Source organism: Brassica napus, chromosome C8, assembly GCF_020379485.1.
Source record: "Brassica napus cultivar Da-Ae chromosome C8, Da-Ae, whole genome shotgun sequence".
NCBI lineage: Eukaryota > Viridiplantae > Streptophyta > Magnoliopsida > Brassicales > Brassicaceae > Brassica > Brassica napus.
In genome coordinates this window covers 44,339,533-44,359,845 of record NC_063451.1, presented here as the reverse complement: position 1 = coordinate 44,359,845, position 20,313 = coordinate 44,339,533, and the positions used below count along the sequence as shown (strand labels likewise).

Here is a 20,313-nt window from a genome sequence, read left to right as displayed (position 1 = left end):
CAGTATCTTTATATATTTATCAACCATCTTTATATACTTTTATATACATATACATGTGCACATTGACGTGAACACCTTATAACTAGGTATTTACCACAACTGAAATATTTAATTTTTTTGGAAGTTAAAATATTATTTTTCTTAATGCTTCTTTCACTATCGACCAAATTGTAGTAAAATGATTTGTCTTAATAATTTTATTTTATTTTTTTAACTATTATTCGTTTAGAAACTATAATATGAAACCATTGGTTCGACATCACGACTATCTAAGATTCATAACATGAAAACAAATAAATAATAGTAATTTTTGATTATCACAGAAAAAAAAAACAAAAACATCAAAAATTTTAACCGAACAAACCAAATAAATATTGATTAAAATTGATAGTTATATTTTAGGAGATTAAGAAAAAAAAAAAAAAACCTAAAGCCGATATCCAGATTAAACAGATTAATGTCTCCTTATTAAAACGTAATGAAACTAATAATCACATTCCGCGCAAGACGCGGATTATTACCTAGTAATAAGTAAACTCATTGCATATCTCCAAATTGTTTGTCTATAATAATCTACCTGCTCAGTATTATAAGCTAATGAGTCTGGGCCAAGTAAGGATCTTAAATAATTATATGATTTGGAAATTGGGCAATCATAAGTCCTAGATTCTGAGCTATAACAAAGATCCTGCCCTCTTTTCATTCTGATCAATTTTTGATAAGCATGCCAAAATTCATCCTGATTATCATCCTTTCCATTATTAGAGAGAAGCTTATAATGCTCTCGTTTAATGTCTAAAACAAAGCAAAGAATACGGAAGTATCCACATAGCTTTTCTTAGAAACGAGGAACATGTTTACTAAGAAAAACTCTTATTCAAATCCAAACAAAAACCAAGCAAAGCAGAAAAAGGAAACAAATCTTAGAACATAATGCTAGGGAGATCCGGAGATGGACGCTAAAACCAAAGACGTCCAAATCACAAATTATTGAGTAGATAAAGTCTAATAGTCTATAATGTAATGAAAATAGCTTCCAGCTACGTAGATTATTTTGAATTTTTGCAAGTAGCTCCGTTGTGGCCAGTCTTGCACCACCTTTGAACACTTGTTACACTTCTTTTTGTGGTATATTCATTTAGTTTCTTCTTGATCGAATCGAGTCTTGAGAACCATAAGGACAAAATACGTCAAGGAACAAGTTGGATTTTCTCCGAGGATTGAGTCCCATGTCATTACATAAGATCATCAGCATGTTGGATGCTGAAAGTAGAAATGCAGTGATTTTTGTAGAATCTGCTCGATTTTTTCATCACTTCCATTTCTTTATAGAATTGGTACAACATTTTCTCTTTGCTTGGTAATTTGAATTTCTCATCCATGAGCCGGTTTAACCACATGGAACGTAGCTCTGATGCGCGTACGTTGGATTGTTCCCCTGAAATTTATTTATTAATATGTGATATTATAACCAACGGTTGAGTTTTAAATTAGCATAAGAATTAATATAATATATATGCTTGAATTGTACATGCACCAACGGATTAGCGTTTCAGATACAGTATTGTTTTTTTCTTTCTTTTCATTCAAAAATGTGTACGAGATTTTAATTAAGTACCTGTACAACGGCATGAGACCCCATGGAAACTCAAGCCAACTTGGAAATGGTTCAGGAATAATGGCTTTTAGTTTCTTGTCTCCATCATAACCAGTCGCGAGTATCACAACATCAGCTTCTAGCGTAGTCCCATCCTCAAACCCAATCCCTTCATCACAAAAGCACCATTTTGGTGTTTTCTTAAACCGGATCATCCCTTTATCCGCTTCCTCGTAGAAATTCTCCGGTATGATCGCCATTTGACAAGAAGCATAGTCTTCTTCAAAAGGATGGTCCGGTTTAAGAGCATATTTCTCTAGAGGAAGCTTCCACATATGATTCGATGAATTTTGATACCATAGCTCGCTGTTTTTCACATGCTTACAAAAACTTAGTCAATCCACATAAACTAACGCAATTTATAGAGACAAAATTAAGATCACTGACCAGAAGAGAGAATAGGAGGCAAAAGAGGGTTCTAAGGAAGCTTCGGTTAGGCCCAGTAGCGACCCTGGGTACAAGCGAAGGAAGCATATGCTTCCGAATAAGTTAAATTATTTCGGCCTTTTTCTGTCAAGTTCTTCTGCAGCCTAGTTGGTATAGTGGCGAAAAAGCATTCTTTTTGGTGCAGGGTTCAAATATCATCAGCCATAATTTTCTCTGTTTATTTTTATCTTTTTAAAATTATTCAGTAAGAGGCCCAAAATAAAATGTGCTGCTTCTAGCCCAAAATATTTCCGGGCCAGGTTAGGCCTATCATGGAGGAACTGAACAGCTCTCGTAGAGTAGAACAAGAAGAATGGTAGACCCCACACCCAGTAATGTGGAATCACCCAATGTGCTGTGCTCACCACCATTGTGTAAACAGAGAATGCTTTCTTATTATTTACAGAAGTTTATACATGAGTCGAGAGACGTCCTAGGTTAAAGAGAATAGGAAAGCTTCCATAGAGCAATCATAGTCAATGAATATGAGAATATTCAGTATCCCTTAACATGTCCCCTCAAAATGGAGGTGGTGAAGCAACTCCAATCTTGATACGTAGATTATGAAACTGAGCTCGAGAAAGGGGTTTGGTGAGTGCATCTGCTAGTTGGTCTTTGGTATTGACATGAGAGACTCGAAGCATTCCGCGTTGTATCTGCCCATGAATGAAATGATAATCTAAGGCAACATGTTTCATGCGAGTGTGGAACACATGATTAGCACACAAGAATATTGCGCCGAGGTTGTCACAGTACACAACAGGAGGAGTCGAAAGAGTGATACCCGGTTCAGTTAGGAGGTTGCAAATCCATCGAATTTCAGACGTTATGTTCGCAATGGAGCGGTATTCTGCTTCAGTGGATGATCGTGCAACTCCATTCTGTTTCTTTGCAGACCAGGAAACATGTGTCGCTCCCAAGTAAATGATGTATGCATTGGTCGAAACATAGTCATCAGAGTCAACCGCCCAATCAGCATCCGAGAAGGCATGTAAGGTTGTCGTATTTGTGGCTGAGAAGTAGATGCCATGATCGGATGTCCCTGCAAGGTAACGGAGTATACGTTTGGCACCTTGCCAATAAGCATCAGTCGGGCGGTGCATAAACTGTGAGAGATGATTGACGTACGCTATGTCCGGTCTGGTGAAGGCCAGATACTGCAGACTACCAACCAGTTGACGATATGACTTTGGATCCGAGAGAGAGGTACCTGACGTGAGAGTGAGTTTTGGTGTCATTGCCATTGGTGTGCTGACCGGTTTCGCGTCTGTCATATCATAACGATGAAGAATTTCCGTGATGTACTTGCGCTGGCATAGGTGAAGTCCTTTGGGTGTGCGATGAGCCTCAATTCCAAGAAAATAGCTAAGTGCTTCAGGGTCCTTGACAGAGAAGCGATCACCACCAAGTTGCAGGACAAACATGGATGTATCAGCCAGAGAGTTTTTAAAACCAAGACTAAGCAGAAACGTTGAGCTCCAGGTACCACACTCGTGGTGCTTGTTTTGTTTCAAGCCATAGATGGCTCTTCGTAGTCTGCATACATAGTCAGGATGATCACGGTCAATGAAGCCAGGAGGCTAATGTGCCTTGCAAGAACGCGTTATTGACATCGAGTTGCTGAATCGGCCAGTTCCGTGATACGGCTATGTCCAGAATGAGGCGAATTGTAGTTGCCTTTATGACTGGATTGAACGTGTCTGTATAGTCTCGTCCGTACTGCTGGTTGTAGCCTTTCGCGACCAGGCGAGATTTACACCTGCGACTAGAACCATACAGTGAGAATTTATTTTTATAAAACCATCTACATCCCACTACATTCTTATTGACAGGGCGTTACAAGGTAGAAGGTCTGGTTCCTGGCAAAAGCATCCATCTCTTGAGACATGGAATCTCTCCAGATTTTGTCTTTGAGAGCCTGGGTCACTGTTTGAGGTTCAGGAAAGGGACTGGTGGTGGTGGAGACGGAGAGGTGGTACTTTTGTTTGGGTTTAACAATGTTGTTTTTACACCGGGTTGTCATCGGGTGGTGGTTTTGTGGTGGCTGAGTTACGGTGGTTGACGGTAAGGAAGAACACGATGTTTCAGTGTTCTGGTTTTGGGTGGGCTGATTTTGGGGAATGTTGGTTTGGGCTTCTGGTGGATTTAGTGGAGGTTGGTTGTTGTGGGCCTGGTGGGCCGGTGTTGGAATTTGAGGTGATGTTATTGGGCTCGACGGAGTTGGATTTGGTGGAGGGAGAGTTGTCTGAGTTTCGCCATTGTCGTCATTGTTTGCCTTCTTCAACCTGCACATTAAGTAACGGATCTTGACTCGGGATTCCTTGTGACGCAGTAGGTGATCTGTCGAGTGGAGCCTGGACCGGTATTGTGGTAACGGCATGAGCTGTTGGGTTGGTGTTTGGTTTTGCCGGTGATTGGGTTGGTGGAGATTGGCGGAATGGGAAGGAATTCTCATCGAACTGAACATGGCGAGAGATATATATGTGACCAGTGGCGGGTTGTAGACAAAGATAGGCGCTTTGGGTTTGAGAGTATCCAAGGAACACACACGGCGTCGACCAGTTTTCAAGTTTGTACGATGTGTACGGCCTCAGCCAAGGGAAGCACAAGCATCCGAAAGTTCGAAGCTTTGTGTAATTGGGCGCTTGGGTGAAGATTTTCTGATATGGTGACTGCATACCGGTGATTGGAGATGGCATACAGTTGATTAAGTACACCGCTGCACTGAGGGCATAGGACCAGTAATGTTGTGACATTCCGGCATGAGATAATAAGGTGAGTCCTGTCTCAACGATATGTCTATTCTTTCGTTCTGAGATGCCGTTGTGTTCGGGGGTGTGGGGTGTGGGGTGGGGATGTCAGATGCTGGATGTCGGAAGTGGAGAGGAAGGAACGCAGTGCAATGAGCTCGCCACCATTGTCACTATATAGAGTTCTGATCCGAGTGTTGAAGTGATTTTCAACAAGGGCTTTGAAAGCTATGAATGTATCTCAAACTTGGGACTTCAATTTGAGGGGGTACATCCATGTATAGCGAGTGTAATGGTCTACAAGAACAAGATAATACTTGTAGTTATCAATGGAGATTATAGGAGAGGTCCAAACATCTGTAAAAATGACTTGAAGAGGGCGATTTGAGGTAATGGTGTGTTTGGAAAAAGGAAATTTGTGACTTTTATTAATAGAGCAATCAGGACACAAGGTCTTTGACAAAGTAAGAGAAAAAGGAATAGAATAGGTAGAGACAACAGCTTTTAAAATATCAGAAGAGAAATGGCCAAGTCTATTATACCACTGGTCTAGAGTAGGTTTGGAGGTGGAGGATGTAAAGAAGGATTGAACGGTTTTAGGTGTAAGCGGCCACTCATACAGATCACCCTTGGTCTGTCCTTGAAGCAACGGGATTCCCGAGTAAAGATCCTTCACCTGAAAGTGTGCAGAGAAAAATTCAACAGAGACTTTATTAGTATTACAAAGGCGATAAACAGAAACTAGGTTTTTATGAATGTGAGGTACGCAAAGGACATTATGTAAGGCAAGGTTTTTATTAAGAGAAGGTAAAGACAGTGATCATGTGTGAGTAATAGACAAACCAGAGCCGTCTCCGATGAGGACATCATCATCTCCACGGTATGGTTGATGAATGGACAGATTGCTTAAGTCGCTGGTCATATGGTGTGTAGCTCCGCTGTTCAGGAGCCATGCAGTGTCAGGGGAGGTTAATGCCATATTTGCTCGTGGCTGCCAAGGAGTGTAGGACGATTTGGTGTTCTGCGTGTTGTTACGACCTCCAAGTTGAGGACAACGCCTTGCACTGTGTCCATGAAGCCCACAGAGTTTACATTTCCCTTGATAGCCACCTTGATAGTTGCTTTGATAACCGCCTTGCTGATTGCCTTGATACCCATTTGGATATCCTCTTGAGTTCCTGTTGTCTCGATTGTTTGTGTACCGTGACGTCTGATGATTTTTGTTCCAGTTTTGGTTAGGACACGGAGTGTGTTGCTGGCGGTTTGATGTTGCGTGCGTAGCAGTGTTGGCAGTGACAGGCAGGGGAAGTGTTGGAGCAGCAAGCGTGAGGAACCTGGCTTCTTTGTTAAGCAATTTCTCATGGACCTCAGTAACAGATGGAGTTGTGTCTCTGCCTTCCAGTTGATCAGCGATGGTTTTGTATTCTTCAGGAAGTACTCCTAAGATGTACTCGAGCTGATCTTCTTTGTCAATGGGTTTGCGCAGTGAAGCAAGCTGATCGAACCTGGTAACAAACCCTTGAACATACTCATCATTTGTTTTGGTTCCTTTGACCCACTGTTTGAGTTGAAGTTTTAGCTGTTGAATATGGCCTCTGCTCGGCTTGTTGTAGGTTACAGCAAGAGTGTTCCAGATGTCAGCAGACGTCTTGCAGGTGGAGACCAGTGGCTGAATCGATTCAGTGATGGAGCCAATTAAGCCATTGTAGATCAACCGATCTTGTCTCTTCCACCGTGTGAAGTCGGGATTGATGGTTAATGTTTCTCCGACAGTGGGATTGGGCGGGAGCGTTGATGAATCTAGGAAGTGCACTAGATCATATCCATCCAACAAAGTTTTGACTTGGAGATTCTACATCATGTAGTTAGTGGAGGAAAGCTTTGAGATGTTTGTTATATTGACGTTGAGAAGAGCAGTGGCGGCGGTGTCAACGATCTCTGCAGAGGTTACAGACATGTTGGATTGATAAGGTGGGGAAAGAGAGAAAGAGGATGAGTGAAAGAACAGAGGAGAGGAGAAGAGAAGGGAGGCGGCCGAAAAAAAAAAAAAAAAAACAGATTCTTAGGATGTCGATGGTGGCTCTGATACCATGTAAACAGAGAATGCTTTCTTATTATTCACAGAAGTTTATACATGAGTTTATATACATAAGTCGAGAGACGTCCTAGGTTAAAGAGAATAAGAAAGCTTCCATAAGTTACAATAGAGCAATCATAGTCAATGAATATGAGAATATTCAGTATCCCTTAACACATTGTGCATGCTTGTCCACCTTCTCCTACATATTTTGTTTATTTTTGGGTATCATATTAAATTTATATTTAATGATCGAAATATATAGTTAATTATATTGGGATATTTAATCCGCTGGTTAAATTATTTTCGAACTTGTTAACCAGAAATATAGCACTTGTTCTGATATTACGGAAAGTCATCGATACAATTACGAACTATCTGGAGCAATCCCTTTAATTGTGATCATATTGAATGTGTTATTAATGTTTTATATTATTAATAAGGCAGAATATAACTGTAATAATATTTAAGATATTTTCTTTATAATATAAAATAAGTTTAAATAACTAATGGTCAATGGAGAATAACGCAAAAAATTATTTGATATACATAATTCTATATATACTATATAAAATTATTTGAGCCAAATTTTAGAGTGACGGCAACTAAGTTAATCAATTGTTGTTGTGTACAAGAGTGAAATCGTGTGTCTCTTGTCTTATTAATCTCTGAATCAAAGTGTTCCCTTATATAGGGGATACAAGGGATAGATAAAAGGAAAGTATCCAAATCATAAACCTAGAGTGAAAAGGAAAACCTCCTAATAGATAAACATGAAAGATAAATGGAAACGTCTAAGTACAGAGGCGGCCGACTCTCTCTCCTCTTGGGCCGCGGTCTCTCTCTCTCTCTATGGGCCTCGGTCTTGGCCATTGGCTTCTAGCAATCCACATTGTTCATAACACTCCCCCTTGGATGCTAGAACCATATGGGCTCGTATCATGCACGATGTTGCCTCGTTAAAACCTCTCTAGGAAAACCAAAAACCCAAGGTGGGAAAAATGGAAACCGTAGATAGGAAAAAGAGTACAACGCATGACACTCCCCCTGATGAAGGTATCACGGCAGGTCCTTCAGGCGGCGCATCCCTATCTGATGAACCAGCTTCCTGAACGTTGAGGTTGGCAAAGACTTGGTGAAAAGGTCGGCTGAGTTGTCGCTGGATCGGACTTGGACTACTTGAACCTCCTTTGCCTTCTGCAAGTCGTGGGTGAAAAAGAACTTGGGCAGGATGTGCTTGGTCCTGTCTCCCTTGATGTATCCTTCCTTGAGCTGAGCTATGCACGCTGCATTGTCCTCGTAGATGATCATTGGCTCCTCTTTCTCTTGTCCCACGGACAGACCACTCTCTTTCAAGACATGGCCGGTCATGTTCCTCAACCAAACAAGCTCACGGCTTGCCTCATACATGGCTATGATCTCGGCGTGATTAGACGATGTAGCAACTAAGGATTGCTTTGTTGAACGCCAGCATATTGCGGCTCCACTATGTGTAAACACATATCCTGTCTGAGATCTAGCCTGGTGTGGATCAGATAAGTATCCAGCATCCGCATACCCGACCATGTTCTCTCCTGGCCGGTTGGTATAGAACAAACCAAGGTCTTTTGTTCCTTTCAGATATCTGAACAGATGCTTCACACCGTTCCAATGCCTTAAGGTCGGACATGATCCAAATCTGGATAATAAACTCACGGCAAAGCTTATGTCCGGTCTTGTATGACTAGCTAAATACATTAAGGCCCCAATGGCACTTAAGTAAGGCATGTCCGGTCCGAGTGCTTCCTCGTCCGGTTTCTTAGGTCCGAATGGATCCTTCTCAAGGTCTAAGGACCTCACGACCATAGGACACGGTAAGGGGTGTGCCTGGTCCATATTGAATTGCTTGAGTATCTTTTCTGTATAAGTTTCTTGATGCACAAGGATGCCATTTGCTTTATACTCAAACTGTAATCCCAAACAGAACTTAGTTTTCCCTAAGTCTTTCATTTCGAATTCTTTCTTTAGACATTCGACGGTTTGGGAAATCTCTCCAGAGGTTCCTATTATGTTCAGGTCGTCCACGTAGACAGATATTATAACATAACCCTTGCTGTCAAATTTCTTTATGAATATACATGGACTTATTGGATCGTTCTTATAACCCTCTTTGGTTAGGTACTCGGATAGCCGGTTATACCACATTCGACCTGACTGTTTTAAGCCATATAAAGCTTTGTTCAGCTTAATGCAATGTTGTTCTCGAGAACCTTTCTTATCTTTGAGCTCAATACCCTCTGGAACTCTCATATGTATTTCATTGTCCAGTGGTCCGTACAGGTATGCTGTAACTACATCCATTAGGCGCAAATCAATGCTCTCTCTCACGGCCAGACTGATTAAGTATCTCAATGTAGTCGCATCCACCACAGGGGAATAAGTTTCCTCATAGTCTATTCCTGGTCTTTGCGAGAATCCTTGTGCTACAAGCCGTGCTTTGTATCTCACTACTTCTCCTTTCTCATTTCTCTTCCTTACAAAGACCCATTTGTATCCCACTGGTTTGACATCTCTAGGTGTCAAGATTATAGGGCCAAAAACGCCTCTCTTTCTCAATGATTCTAACTCCACGTTTATAGCTTGTTTCCATTTGATCCAATCCGATCTTAGCATGCATTCTTGTATGGACGTGGGTTCTAGATCCTCATCTTTATCCATGATCTCAAGTGCTACCTTGTATGCAAATAAATCATCAACGTTGATATCTTTTCTGTTCCATTGTTTTCCAGACATCACATGGTTTATAGAGATCTCTTGATTGTCCGGTTCTGGTGTCCCGTGAAGTCCAGCGTCCCGGACCTCACTTAGAGGAACGACCGGATCATCGGGTGTGGACGGTTCATTCGGCTCAACCGTCACGGTCGGCTCGACCGTTCCATCTATGTCCTGGACGGTTTTCTTAATGCTCTCGGATCCAGCACCTTTCTTGGATTTCCGAGGCTGTTTGTCTTTGGAACCAATTGGTCTGCCACGTTTTAGACGTTGCCTAGACTCTGTAGCCACTTGACATTGTCCATCTTGGACGTCTAATCTTACAGGTGCATTACAAGCCGGGATGTGTGATATTGTCACTCTATTTGGGTCAGCAAATGTATCTGGCAATCTATTAGCTAGCTCTTGAAGATGTATTATCTTCTGGACTTCTAAATCACAATCTTTAGTCCGAGGATCTTGCCAAGATGTCGATGGTCTAAACCATTCTATTTCTTTTGTAATCAACCGGCTGTTATCTCCCCCTAAGGACGGATATGTGGACTCATCAAACTGTGAGTCTTCGTATCTGGCCTTAAACAAATCACCGGTTGTTGGCTCAAGATACTTTATAATACTTGGGGATTCATATCCTACGTATATTCCCATCCTCCTCTGCGGTCCCATCTTAGTTCTCTGTGGTGGAGTAATTGGAACGTAGACGGCACATCCAAATGTTTTGATGTGGGACACGTCTGGCTCATGACCCGTAAGTAATTGGGATGGTGAATATCTATGCTTACTAGATGGTCTGATGCGAATCAGTTCCGTAGCATGTAAAACCGCATGTCCCCATGCTGATACCGGAAGTTTAGACTTCATAAGTAATGGACGGGCTATCAGCTGGATACGTTTAATGAAAGATTCGGCCAAGCCGTTCTGTGTATGGACATGTGCCACGGGGTGTTCTACTTTTACCCCCATGGACATACAGTATTCATTAAACGCCTGGGACGTGAACTCACCAGCATTATCTAGACGTATAGTCTTGAGTGGAAAGTCTGGAAAATGTGCTCTCAGCCTTATCATCTGAGCAAGCAGCCGTGCAAAGGCTAAGTTCCGAGTGGACAACAGACATACATGCGACCATCTGGTCGATGCATCAATGAGGACCATGAAATATCTAAACGTCCCACAAGGTGGGTGTATCGGTCCACATATGTCCCCTTGGATTCTTTCCAGAAAGTTTAAGGTTTCTTTATTAACCTTGGCTGGTGATGGCCTAGTTATGAGTTTCCCTTGTGCACATGCAGCACATGTGAGATTTCGTGGGATCACTCCTTTAAACGTGTGCCCTAATGAATTCATCATTAGTTTTCGCATCATAACTGTTCCGGGATGGCCAAGCCGGTTATGCCATAAAGTGAATAGCTCTGAGGTATTTGCCTCGACCATACTGATCCGTGCATAGTAAAGACCAGTAGACATTGCGGGCATGGTCTCTAGGATCTTTTTATTGCCTTTGGTGATCAAAGTTATGTTAAGGAATTCTTTGTTTCCTTCTTCCCATGTTTCAAGGTGAAAACCGTTCAACCTTATGTCCTTAAAACTCAATAAGCTTCTTCTAGAGCTTGGGGAATACAAGGCGGTTTTGATCTCTAGGTGAGTGCCTTTGGGCATCATCACATAGGCCTGGCCGTGACCTTCAATCAGGCTGGCCTCACCCGCAATGGTTTGTACCTTTGCACTTTGCAGTGTGAGATTCATGAAATACCTTTTGTCTCTAAGGATCGTATGACTTGTGCCACTATCCACCACAAGTATACTCATCTCATCATTCATTTCTATAAGTAAAATTTACTAGACTTTAGAGACTTTGTAAAACTTTTATTATAAATGTCATTTCATAAAATAAAAACACCAAATCAAAGAACATAAAGCAATAAGACAATGTGATTCGAAAGAAAACTAGTCCTTTAGACAATCAGAAGTTTCAAAATCCATTTGGTCATCTTTGTTGTCCCTGTCCGATTCATCATCAGCATCGTACCCATATCCTTTGTTATCATGATCGTTTTCTTGGATCATATTTGCCTCCGGGTTCTTGTTCTTGATACTCTCTTGATAGAGTTCGCACAAGTGCTTTGGAGTTCTGCAGTTCTTGGCCCAATGATTGTCCATCCCGCATCTGTGACATAAAGACTTGGTCGTGTGAGATGGTTTGGATATGCCACCTCGTCCACGGCCATAACTCCCTCGGCCCCGACCGTAATTGGAACCACGACCACGGTTATTGTGGTTTCCTCTTCGGCCGGTTGAGTAGTTATCTCGACCGTTATGATTGTCACGCCTACGCCCCCTGTACCCACCACGGCTATGACCGTATGGTTTCCTGTTGTCTTGGGCATAGTAGGTTTCTTTGGGATCTTTCTTTTCAATGTCATGGGCTTCGGGTAATGGTGCTGTCCCGGCCGGTCTAGCTCCACTGTTCTTCATGAGAAGCTCATTATTTGCCTCGGCCAATAGTAGACAGGAGATCAGATCAGTGTATGTGGCAAAACCTTTTGTTCTATATTGCTGTTGCAACACAGAATTCGACTGATTGAAAGTCGTATAGGTCTTTTCAAGCATCATCACATCAGACACTTCTTCACCACACAGTCTTAGTATTGAGACGATTTTGAATAAGGCCGAGTTGTACTCATCCACGGACTTGAAGTCCATGAATCTGAGGTGCATCCAATCGTGCCTTGCCTTTGGAAGCAACACCATCTTTTGGTGATCATATCTGTGCCTTAAAGCATTCCAAAGATCCAATGGATTCTCAATCGTCATGTACTGATCCTTAAGACCTTCAATGAGATGATGGCGCATATAACATATGGCCCTGTATCTATTCTTTTCATTCTCATTACTGTCCTCGATGATAGTATCACCGAGTCCCTTGGATTTTAGACTAATCCTTGTGTCTAGCGCCCACTGCAAGTAATTGTCTCCGGAGAGATTCAGGGCTGCATAGTCTCTGTTTGCTATTTTCGACATCTGATCCACATTATCATACAAGACTTTAGATTCATAATGGGATCACGTGGCCGCATGATATAAGCAAGCTCGGCCACAACACGTCTTATGCATTTATGATTTTCAAACAACTCTAATTCGACCATGGTGCTATCAAGCAAGCCGCACGGCTATATGATCAATCAATGGGTTCGGTTATGCAATTCTATATTTACCATGGTGCGATCAATCCTAAAATCAATTCTACATGTACTAGGATGATTAATGCCACACGGCCATATGAGTTTTAATGCAATCAGATTCGAGATCATGTGTTTCTATATGCTGGCCGATCAGTTGTGAATGTAATACCATGTTCAGATTTATGCAGAAACGATTTAAAACATTCCTATGATCCTTAGGGTTTCAATCTTTAATTTTCTATCAATCTTATGTTTAAGGTTTCAAGGCCTTAAGTATCTTCAGTTTCAGACAGATTAATTCAATCAATCTAATCATTCCTAAACCTCAATTCAAATCAAGCAATCAAGACAAGCAAGATCAATTATGAAATCGGACACTAGGTTCTTTTAGGGTTTAGGGTTTTCGATTCCATGATTAGGGTTTGTCAATTTCAGATTCAATCAATCAACAAACAAGACAGGTTCTAATAGGAATCGATTCATGTTTCTAGTTCTTAGAGATTGTCGATTTTAGTCTTAAGTTTCTTTTAGGGTTTCATAGTTTCCATAATGATGGAATTAGGGTTCTTCCTGTTCTATGTTCTCAGATTGTGTTTATACCTTAGTTTAGTAGTGGTTTATGAACCGGACCACCAGAGAACGGATGGAACTTCGAGCTGAGATGATCGGACGTCTGCTGCCTCCTATCGGGTCGCGGATGGAGTCGATCGCGGCTTGGAGGTGTCTCGGCTGATCGGGGATCGGAGATCGGGTCGTCTCAGGTTGTCTCGCGGGGTTCGGGTTCGATCGCGAGCTGGTTGCGGTCCTTCTCGGTCTGGTACGTGATCTGAGAAGCTGAGATGGGTCTCCTAGGTCTTTGATGAACAAGGGACAAGATCAGGTTTGGGTTTTGGTTTTGGATCGCCGGCTTAGACTTTTAGGTTTCTAGGTTTCGATTTAGGTCTCAGGGTTCAGAGGCTATCGTGCTGATAACGTGTTGTGTACAAGAGTGAAATCGTGTGTCTCTTGTCTTATTAATCTCTGAATCAAAGTGTTCCCTTATATAGGGGATACAAGGGATAGATAAAAGGAAAGTATCCAAATCATAAACCTAGAGTGAAAAGGAAAACCTCCTAATAGATAAACATGAAAGATAAATGGAAACGTCTAAGTACAGAGGCGGCCGACTCTCTCTCCTCTTGGGCCGCGGTCTCTCTCTCTCTCTATGGGCCTCGGTCTTGGCCATTGGCTTCTAGCAATCCACATTGTTCATAACAATTGTTTAATAATAAACGACTTTTCTGAAGAAAGAATTATTATGTGTTTGTATATATACCTCGATTGGCTAAAGCAGACTCTAAAGCCAAATCAATGGCAGATTTCTTGAAGCCAATGACGGCGACTTTCTTGCCACGAAGGAGATCAAGAGCTTCTTCTTTCTCTAACTTGCAGTTAGGCCGGGGCAAAATAACCGGAACCGAACCGAAATACTCGAAACCAGAACCGGACTAATACCCTCAAATACCCGAACGGTTCCTATATTTTTATATCCGAAATAACCGAACCGAACCGAAACCGAACCGAGAACCGAACGGGTACCCGAATATATAAAAATATTAATTATATATACATATAACATCACTAAATATATATTTTTAATTTAAAATTCTATTAAAAATATCTGAAAATAGTTGAGAATAACTAAATTATTATAAAGTATCCAAACTACCTGAAAGTATCTGAAACTATCCGGATAGTTTTATCCGAAATATCCAAAGTAATCCGAAATATCCAAATTTTTTATCTAAATCATCCTAATTATTTGATATTTTACCTTAAGTAACCGATATTATATCCAAATTATCCAAATTACCCGAACTATCCGAACCCGAACCGGATCCAAATGAGACCCAAACTTTTTCCGGATATTTTTCGGTTCCTACATTTACTATCTGAACCGAACCGAACCCGAAACTATCCGAACCGAACCGAACCGAAAATAGGTCAAGTACTAAATGGATCCTCTAGCCCCTATCCGAACTACCCGAAACCCGAAATACCCGAACCGAACTGAACCGATACCCGAAATGCCCGGGCCTACTTGCAGTAATCCATCGAATGCATCATTTTCCCTTTGAATATCTCAGGCCCTTTCTTTGCCGGAAACGTGGGTATCCTTGGTACATCGCCGTATTTTCCGGTACACACCACCACGAACTCAAATGCATGCCACTACACATACACACACACAATGATTTACAATTAGACGTAAACTCGAGTTAAAATGATGCATGAAATCTTGTTAAAAACTGTTGGAAAGTTCCCTTTCCGTTAAACAACTTCACAAGTTGTAGATTAAAAATAGATTATGATAAGACCTGCGCAATTTATATGAAAATTAGTTAAAAAATATCGTATAGAAAAATAAAATTTATATTTTTGATCCAATTAATATATTGGGCTCTTAAACAAATTTTTAAAATTTTTTTTTGTTAATTACATAATTTGTTTACTAATGAGCTGATTTCATTTTAAAAAATATATTAGGTCAAAAAATCAAGAACCTAACGTTTACGCCGAAGAAACTCAGACCTACTATTTGGTTACAATGAAACTATTTCAGCTCGGTTTTATATCATGATTTAGTAATTTAAAAGTTAATTATGGTCAAGAGAAATTTACGTTCACGTGTCAATTCTATCTATCTTCAATATTTTTTTCATTTTTGTGTCATTTTTTTATTTTGGTTATTTCTCGATATAAATATTGATTTTGAGTTTATTCTCATTTGTTATTTTGCTTTGGACTGATATTTAAAAAATATTTAAAATTTAAAATTATTAAAGAGATACATACTTAGGTTAAGATTTGCGCCTTGTGCAAAATAAATATTTTATATTTATTACTTATTTTATGTTTTCTGCATATTATGAAATAATAAAATTATAATTATATATTAAATAACTAAGAAATCAGTTAATATTATGTAATAAATTGGCGTGCACATATAAATCAAACGACCGCTCTTGTTTATTCGCAATCATTTTAGGGTAAATAAATCAAAACAATCAATCTTATCTATCGTATATGATATGTAATTAAATTTAAATGATGATAACATAGATATATATTATAGTTTTAATATGAATATTTATTAAATGAGGTTTCTACTCATATGATTTTATGATTATTTGCGTATTTATGTGACAAAATTTTACACCAAATTTTTTTTTTAATGTGGAATGTTTAGTGGTTTCAATAATTTATAATCATTTAAAAAATAATAATGAAGATTTCAAAATTAAATTATTAACTTTTCAATATATATTCAACGCATATATCAAAATATAAGTATGTATTCTCATATGATGTATAGTTTAATTTAAACGATATGAAATATATATATATATATATATTAACATAAACACCTATTAAAATAAAATTATTTATTCATATGATTTTGTGATCATTGTATCTTATTATAGAAAAACATTTAAACCTTGATCACAAAAATTTATGTGAGATTTTCAACAGTTTTAGTAATTTATACTCATTTTGAAAAATTCAAAATACAATATATACAAAAAATATAAATTTTTATTATATGATTAATGTAATTGTGTAATTAATTTTAATAATAAATAATTAAACGAAAATGATAGAAAATACATCTTCTCTAAAAAAATAAAAAAATGGTATACGAAACTCAAGGAAAGTGGCCGTCGAGCAACAATTCCCGTTCAGTCAACTGTCAATAGAAATCCAACGGTTTCACCGGTGATGAACGATTCCGATCAATGTCAGTCGGAAGCCGAATAGACTTCTTTAATCTGGAGCCGTTACGGAAATTAACTTGGTTCATGCATCTTCATTAACATTCACATTAATACCTATTCTCTACTTCTCACACGATCTCGCATTCAATGAATCTCTTCATTCATTTCTTTGTGTTAATCCTCCATTATAAATATGAAGGTTTTCTTCCAAGAAAATCATCAGTTCATTTCTCTTAATAAACAACACAAAAAGGTGATGAAAAATATTTGTTAAGCTCATCGTTGTACGTGATGGATTGTGACAGAAAAGTGATAAGAAACAGAAAAAGTGAGATGAGAAACAAAATAAACAGAGAAGAAGAGAAAAGAGGAAGAAGATAGAAGAAGGGAGATGCCTTTTTTTAGTGAACTTTTTTTTTAAAAGATCTATTTATCTTTACCTCATAATAATTTCCAACATCTTGGTGTTGATTTTTCATTACTGTGGTTCCCTAAAAGGTTGTGGCCCTGATCTCAAGGATACAACAATTAGTGCATACACTTATGGATATATAATCATGTGTGAGTATGCATGATTGTGATTTGTGAGTATATTTCAATTACATCTTTCACGTACCGACTACTGGATTGTGAATTCTATTTAACTTGGCTGCTTCTGTGTCTCCAAAATTGACTGAGTTTTGATATATAAATAGAATGCATTTTCCTTATTATACTTCCAAGTTTGAATCTGCATATATCACAATAAAACGAGGACGGTGGACGAATGAGCTGAGTGTGGAATACTAAACATGTTCTTACATGAAATTGAAGCGTTGTAGTTTTGTCCAAACACTAACTTATGCCTTATTTAGAACACTCACTTCCCGTAACATATGTACTCTCTTCTCGACAAATGACACATGCTAACCTAATAAAAAAACAATCACAACGTTGACACATTTGAAAGAAAATTCGTCCAACCGCACCTCCTATTTTGGATAAAAACAACTAGAACTAATACGATATGAAAAAAATAGTTTCAAATATATATATATATATATATATATATATATATGTATGTATATATATATGAAAATAATGTTTCATTGGACATCAACCTAAAATAATATTTTAGCACATAATTAATAATATAATATCAAAGACATAAATTTTAAAAATATTCATAAGAAAAAATATAATCTAAGATTTTTGTATTAAAAATTATTTTACTTATTATCAAAATTATCATAATTACAGTAGAATAAACAAAGAAAATATGTAAAACTATTATGTATTCATGAACATTTTAATATTAAGATGATCATGATCTATAACAAGAATAACAAAACATACACAATAAAAGTTAATATCACCTTAAATTTCAAGTAAGCTAAACATATTTTTTTTTTGAAACACAACTTTCATTAATACTCAAACATTCCAACTACAAATAAGGAAGGAGTTTAACCAAACTCTAACAACAAATAATAAAGCATACAAGCTAAAAGTAGAGAAACCTCTAAGATAGAATGACAGCGAACTCGAAGCATGGCTCGAATGCGTCAGAGCAAGACCCACAGCAGTGCTAGAGGCTTGAAATTTAGTCACTTTGTATCGTGACGTTAAGATCCAATCCGCACCTCGGAATATCGTCGAAACGACATCCGTTGCATCTTCAGGCCCCGAATGGACCGCTACACAAGATGAACAAACGGCTATAGATAAAGATACACACCTCCATTTAGTGTTTGGGGGGAAAACATTTCTCATAACTGAGGCATGGGGTAATACGGCTCGCATCTCCTGAGAGAAGTATGATAGTGATGAAAGTGGTGTAGATTGTCCCGATGAACCCACCGGTAAATAGAAACTTCGAAAACTCTTCTTATAAGAGAGATAAGGCGTTGTATGCATATCAACAGTTTCGGTAATATTTTCAGTGAACCCACCGAAAAATATTAGCAAGTTGGACCAAATGACCAAACTCCCCCACACAAATGTGGGCTTTGAAACCGACAGACTTCTAAGAAATGGGCTGACCTTTTTATAACCCTTAATGGGCCAGGCCCAGATAGTTATGTTGCTAGGGTTTGGGTCACCAAATTGTACGCCGCCGAGGCTACGTGTGGAGGAGATGAAGAGCGCGGCGGGGCTGAAGCTGGTCTCATCGGAGTGAACGGTTTGCGCAGCAAGGCAGGTCGGAAAAGAGATGTAGCCTTTGATAGTACAGAAGCTCTCGCCGGAGTAACAGTCAAGATAGACGTCTGACGGAGTAATGATGATGAGGGCGTGAAGAGGAAAGCACAACCTCATTGTACCTCGTGCTTTTTGAACGGCTCATCGGATCAAATGTGGAACCCCACTGACACTGGACGCCATCTCGGGAGCAGAGGTAAGGAGGAGGTGTTGCTGTGAATAGGAATGGGATTGTCGGAGCATTTCGTCAGGCTCGAGTCTGTTTACGGGTGCGGATGAGCAGAGGCTGCGACTGCTGAAGAGCAGAGTACACTAGTGGAAAGAGATGGTATAGGAATGAGCCGCGGTGCTACTTGACCGGGCTTTCTGGGAACCCCCAGAAAAAGGTACTGATCCGGTTGGCTCGAGCCAAGGCCCTGAGACCACGAAGATCTAAACAGAGGGTGGCGGCGCCAAACGATGAACAGAGGATGCAAGAGTGGACATCATAACAGTAAGAAAGAAGAACTTGAAAGTGAAGCAGAGGAAGAGAGATGATGGACAGTCCCGACGCCGGCGAGAAAAGGCGTCACCGGCGCCGGAAGATACAGATCTGAGGGTTGTCTCGATTTTAGTGTTTGGGAGCGTTTTTTGAATATTCGTATTTTTGATTAGGTTATGTCTCTTGATTACAAGTAAATTATATCCCGTCCGTAGGGCGGACCGACCCTAGTTTATTTATAATATGTTGTGTATATGTGTTTATAGGCTAACGAAATCATAAGGTAAAAATAATAATAATATATATTACATAATAAACTTGGACTTCACATAATTTACTAACATTTAAATGTTTACATCGTTTTTTCCACAGTTCTATTGATTTTGTAAAAAACATTAATTAATTTATATAGGAACATACTACCATACTAGCATGTGCTAGTAAAGAAATAGACTGTGATGTTCGTACTATAAACTCTGTGATTTCAAATTAGACACACAATTTAGAAGACATAAAGATTACTATAAGACGAAATCGTTATATAGTTGGCAAAAAGTGACGGATTCAATTAGACCCCAAAATATACGGATTCAACTTTACTATAACACGTTTTAGTTATTTTCTGTTTGTAGCTGTCTTTGTAGACTTCACGTGCGGGGATGCGTAGACATTGCAAGAAGGCAGCCATCCCCGAGGAGATACAGGGGTTATACAGATTTATAAATTTCATATTATAGTCCTTTTTCGTTTTTACACTTGTCCATTCCCCACGTGCAGCCGCCTAGATATTTCAATAAACTTACATATCTACTAATAATAACAATTTTAATTAATGAATCCTGTTTATATTGAAAGGCTGTGTCTTTTCTAAAAGATATAAAAAAAATTGTGTCTTTTCAAAAATTTCAATGTTGGAAGGTTGGCAATTTCAATTAATGTCAAAAGTTGTGTTGTTTCATCAAAATTGCATTTGTTGAAAAAATGTGTTAAATTATATTTGTGTCTTTTCAAAATTATCTCTACAATCTATGTTTTTAAAAGTTGTGTTTTTTTAAT

General features: G+C 39.1%; 1 protein-coding gene across 1 annotated transcript; it reads right to left on the bottom strand.

Annotated features, from left to right (window-relative positions):
• Positions 1 to 11,608: 11,608 nt before the first annotated feature.
• LOC106363764 lies at positions 11,609 to 12,514 on the bottom strand. The gene is made up of 2 exons (XM_048767014.1): positions 12,278 to 12,514; positions 11,609 to 12,154 (listed from the first exon to the last, which is right to left on the bottom strand). Exons 1-2 carry the CDS (start codon positions 12,512 to 12,514, stop codon positions 11,609 to 11,611), a joined length of 783 nt encoding a protein of 260 aa, XP_048622971.1.
• Between the last annotated feature and the right edge of the window lie 7,799 nt (positions 12,515 to 20,313).

What these genes read in the sequence shown, in the direction of transcription:
- LOC106363764 (XM_048767014.1), bottom strand. Translation starts at nt 12,514, where the DNA reads ATGCGCCATCATCTCATTGAAGGTCTTAAGGATCAGTACATGACGATT. An exon ending in GTGGTGAAGAAGTGTCTGAT is followed by an intron (nt 12,155 to 12,277) that starts GTGATGATGCTT and finishes CTATTGGCCGAG; the next exon opens with GCAAATAATGAGCTTCTCAT.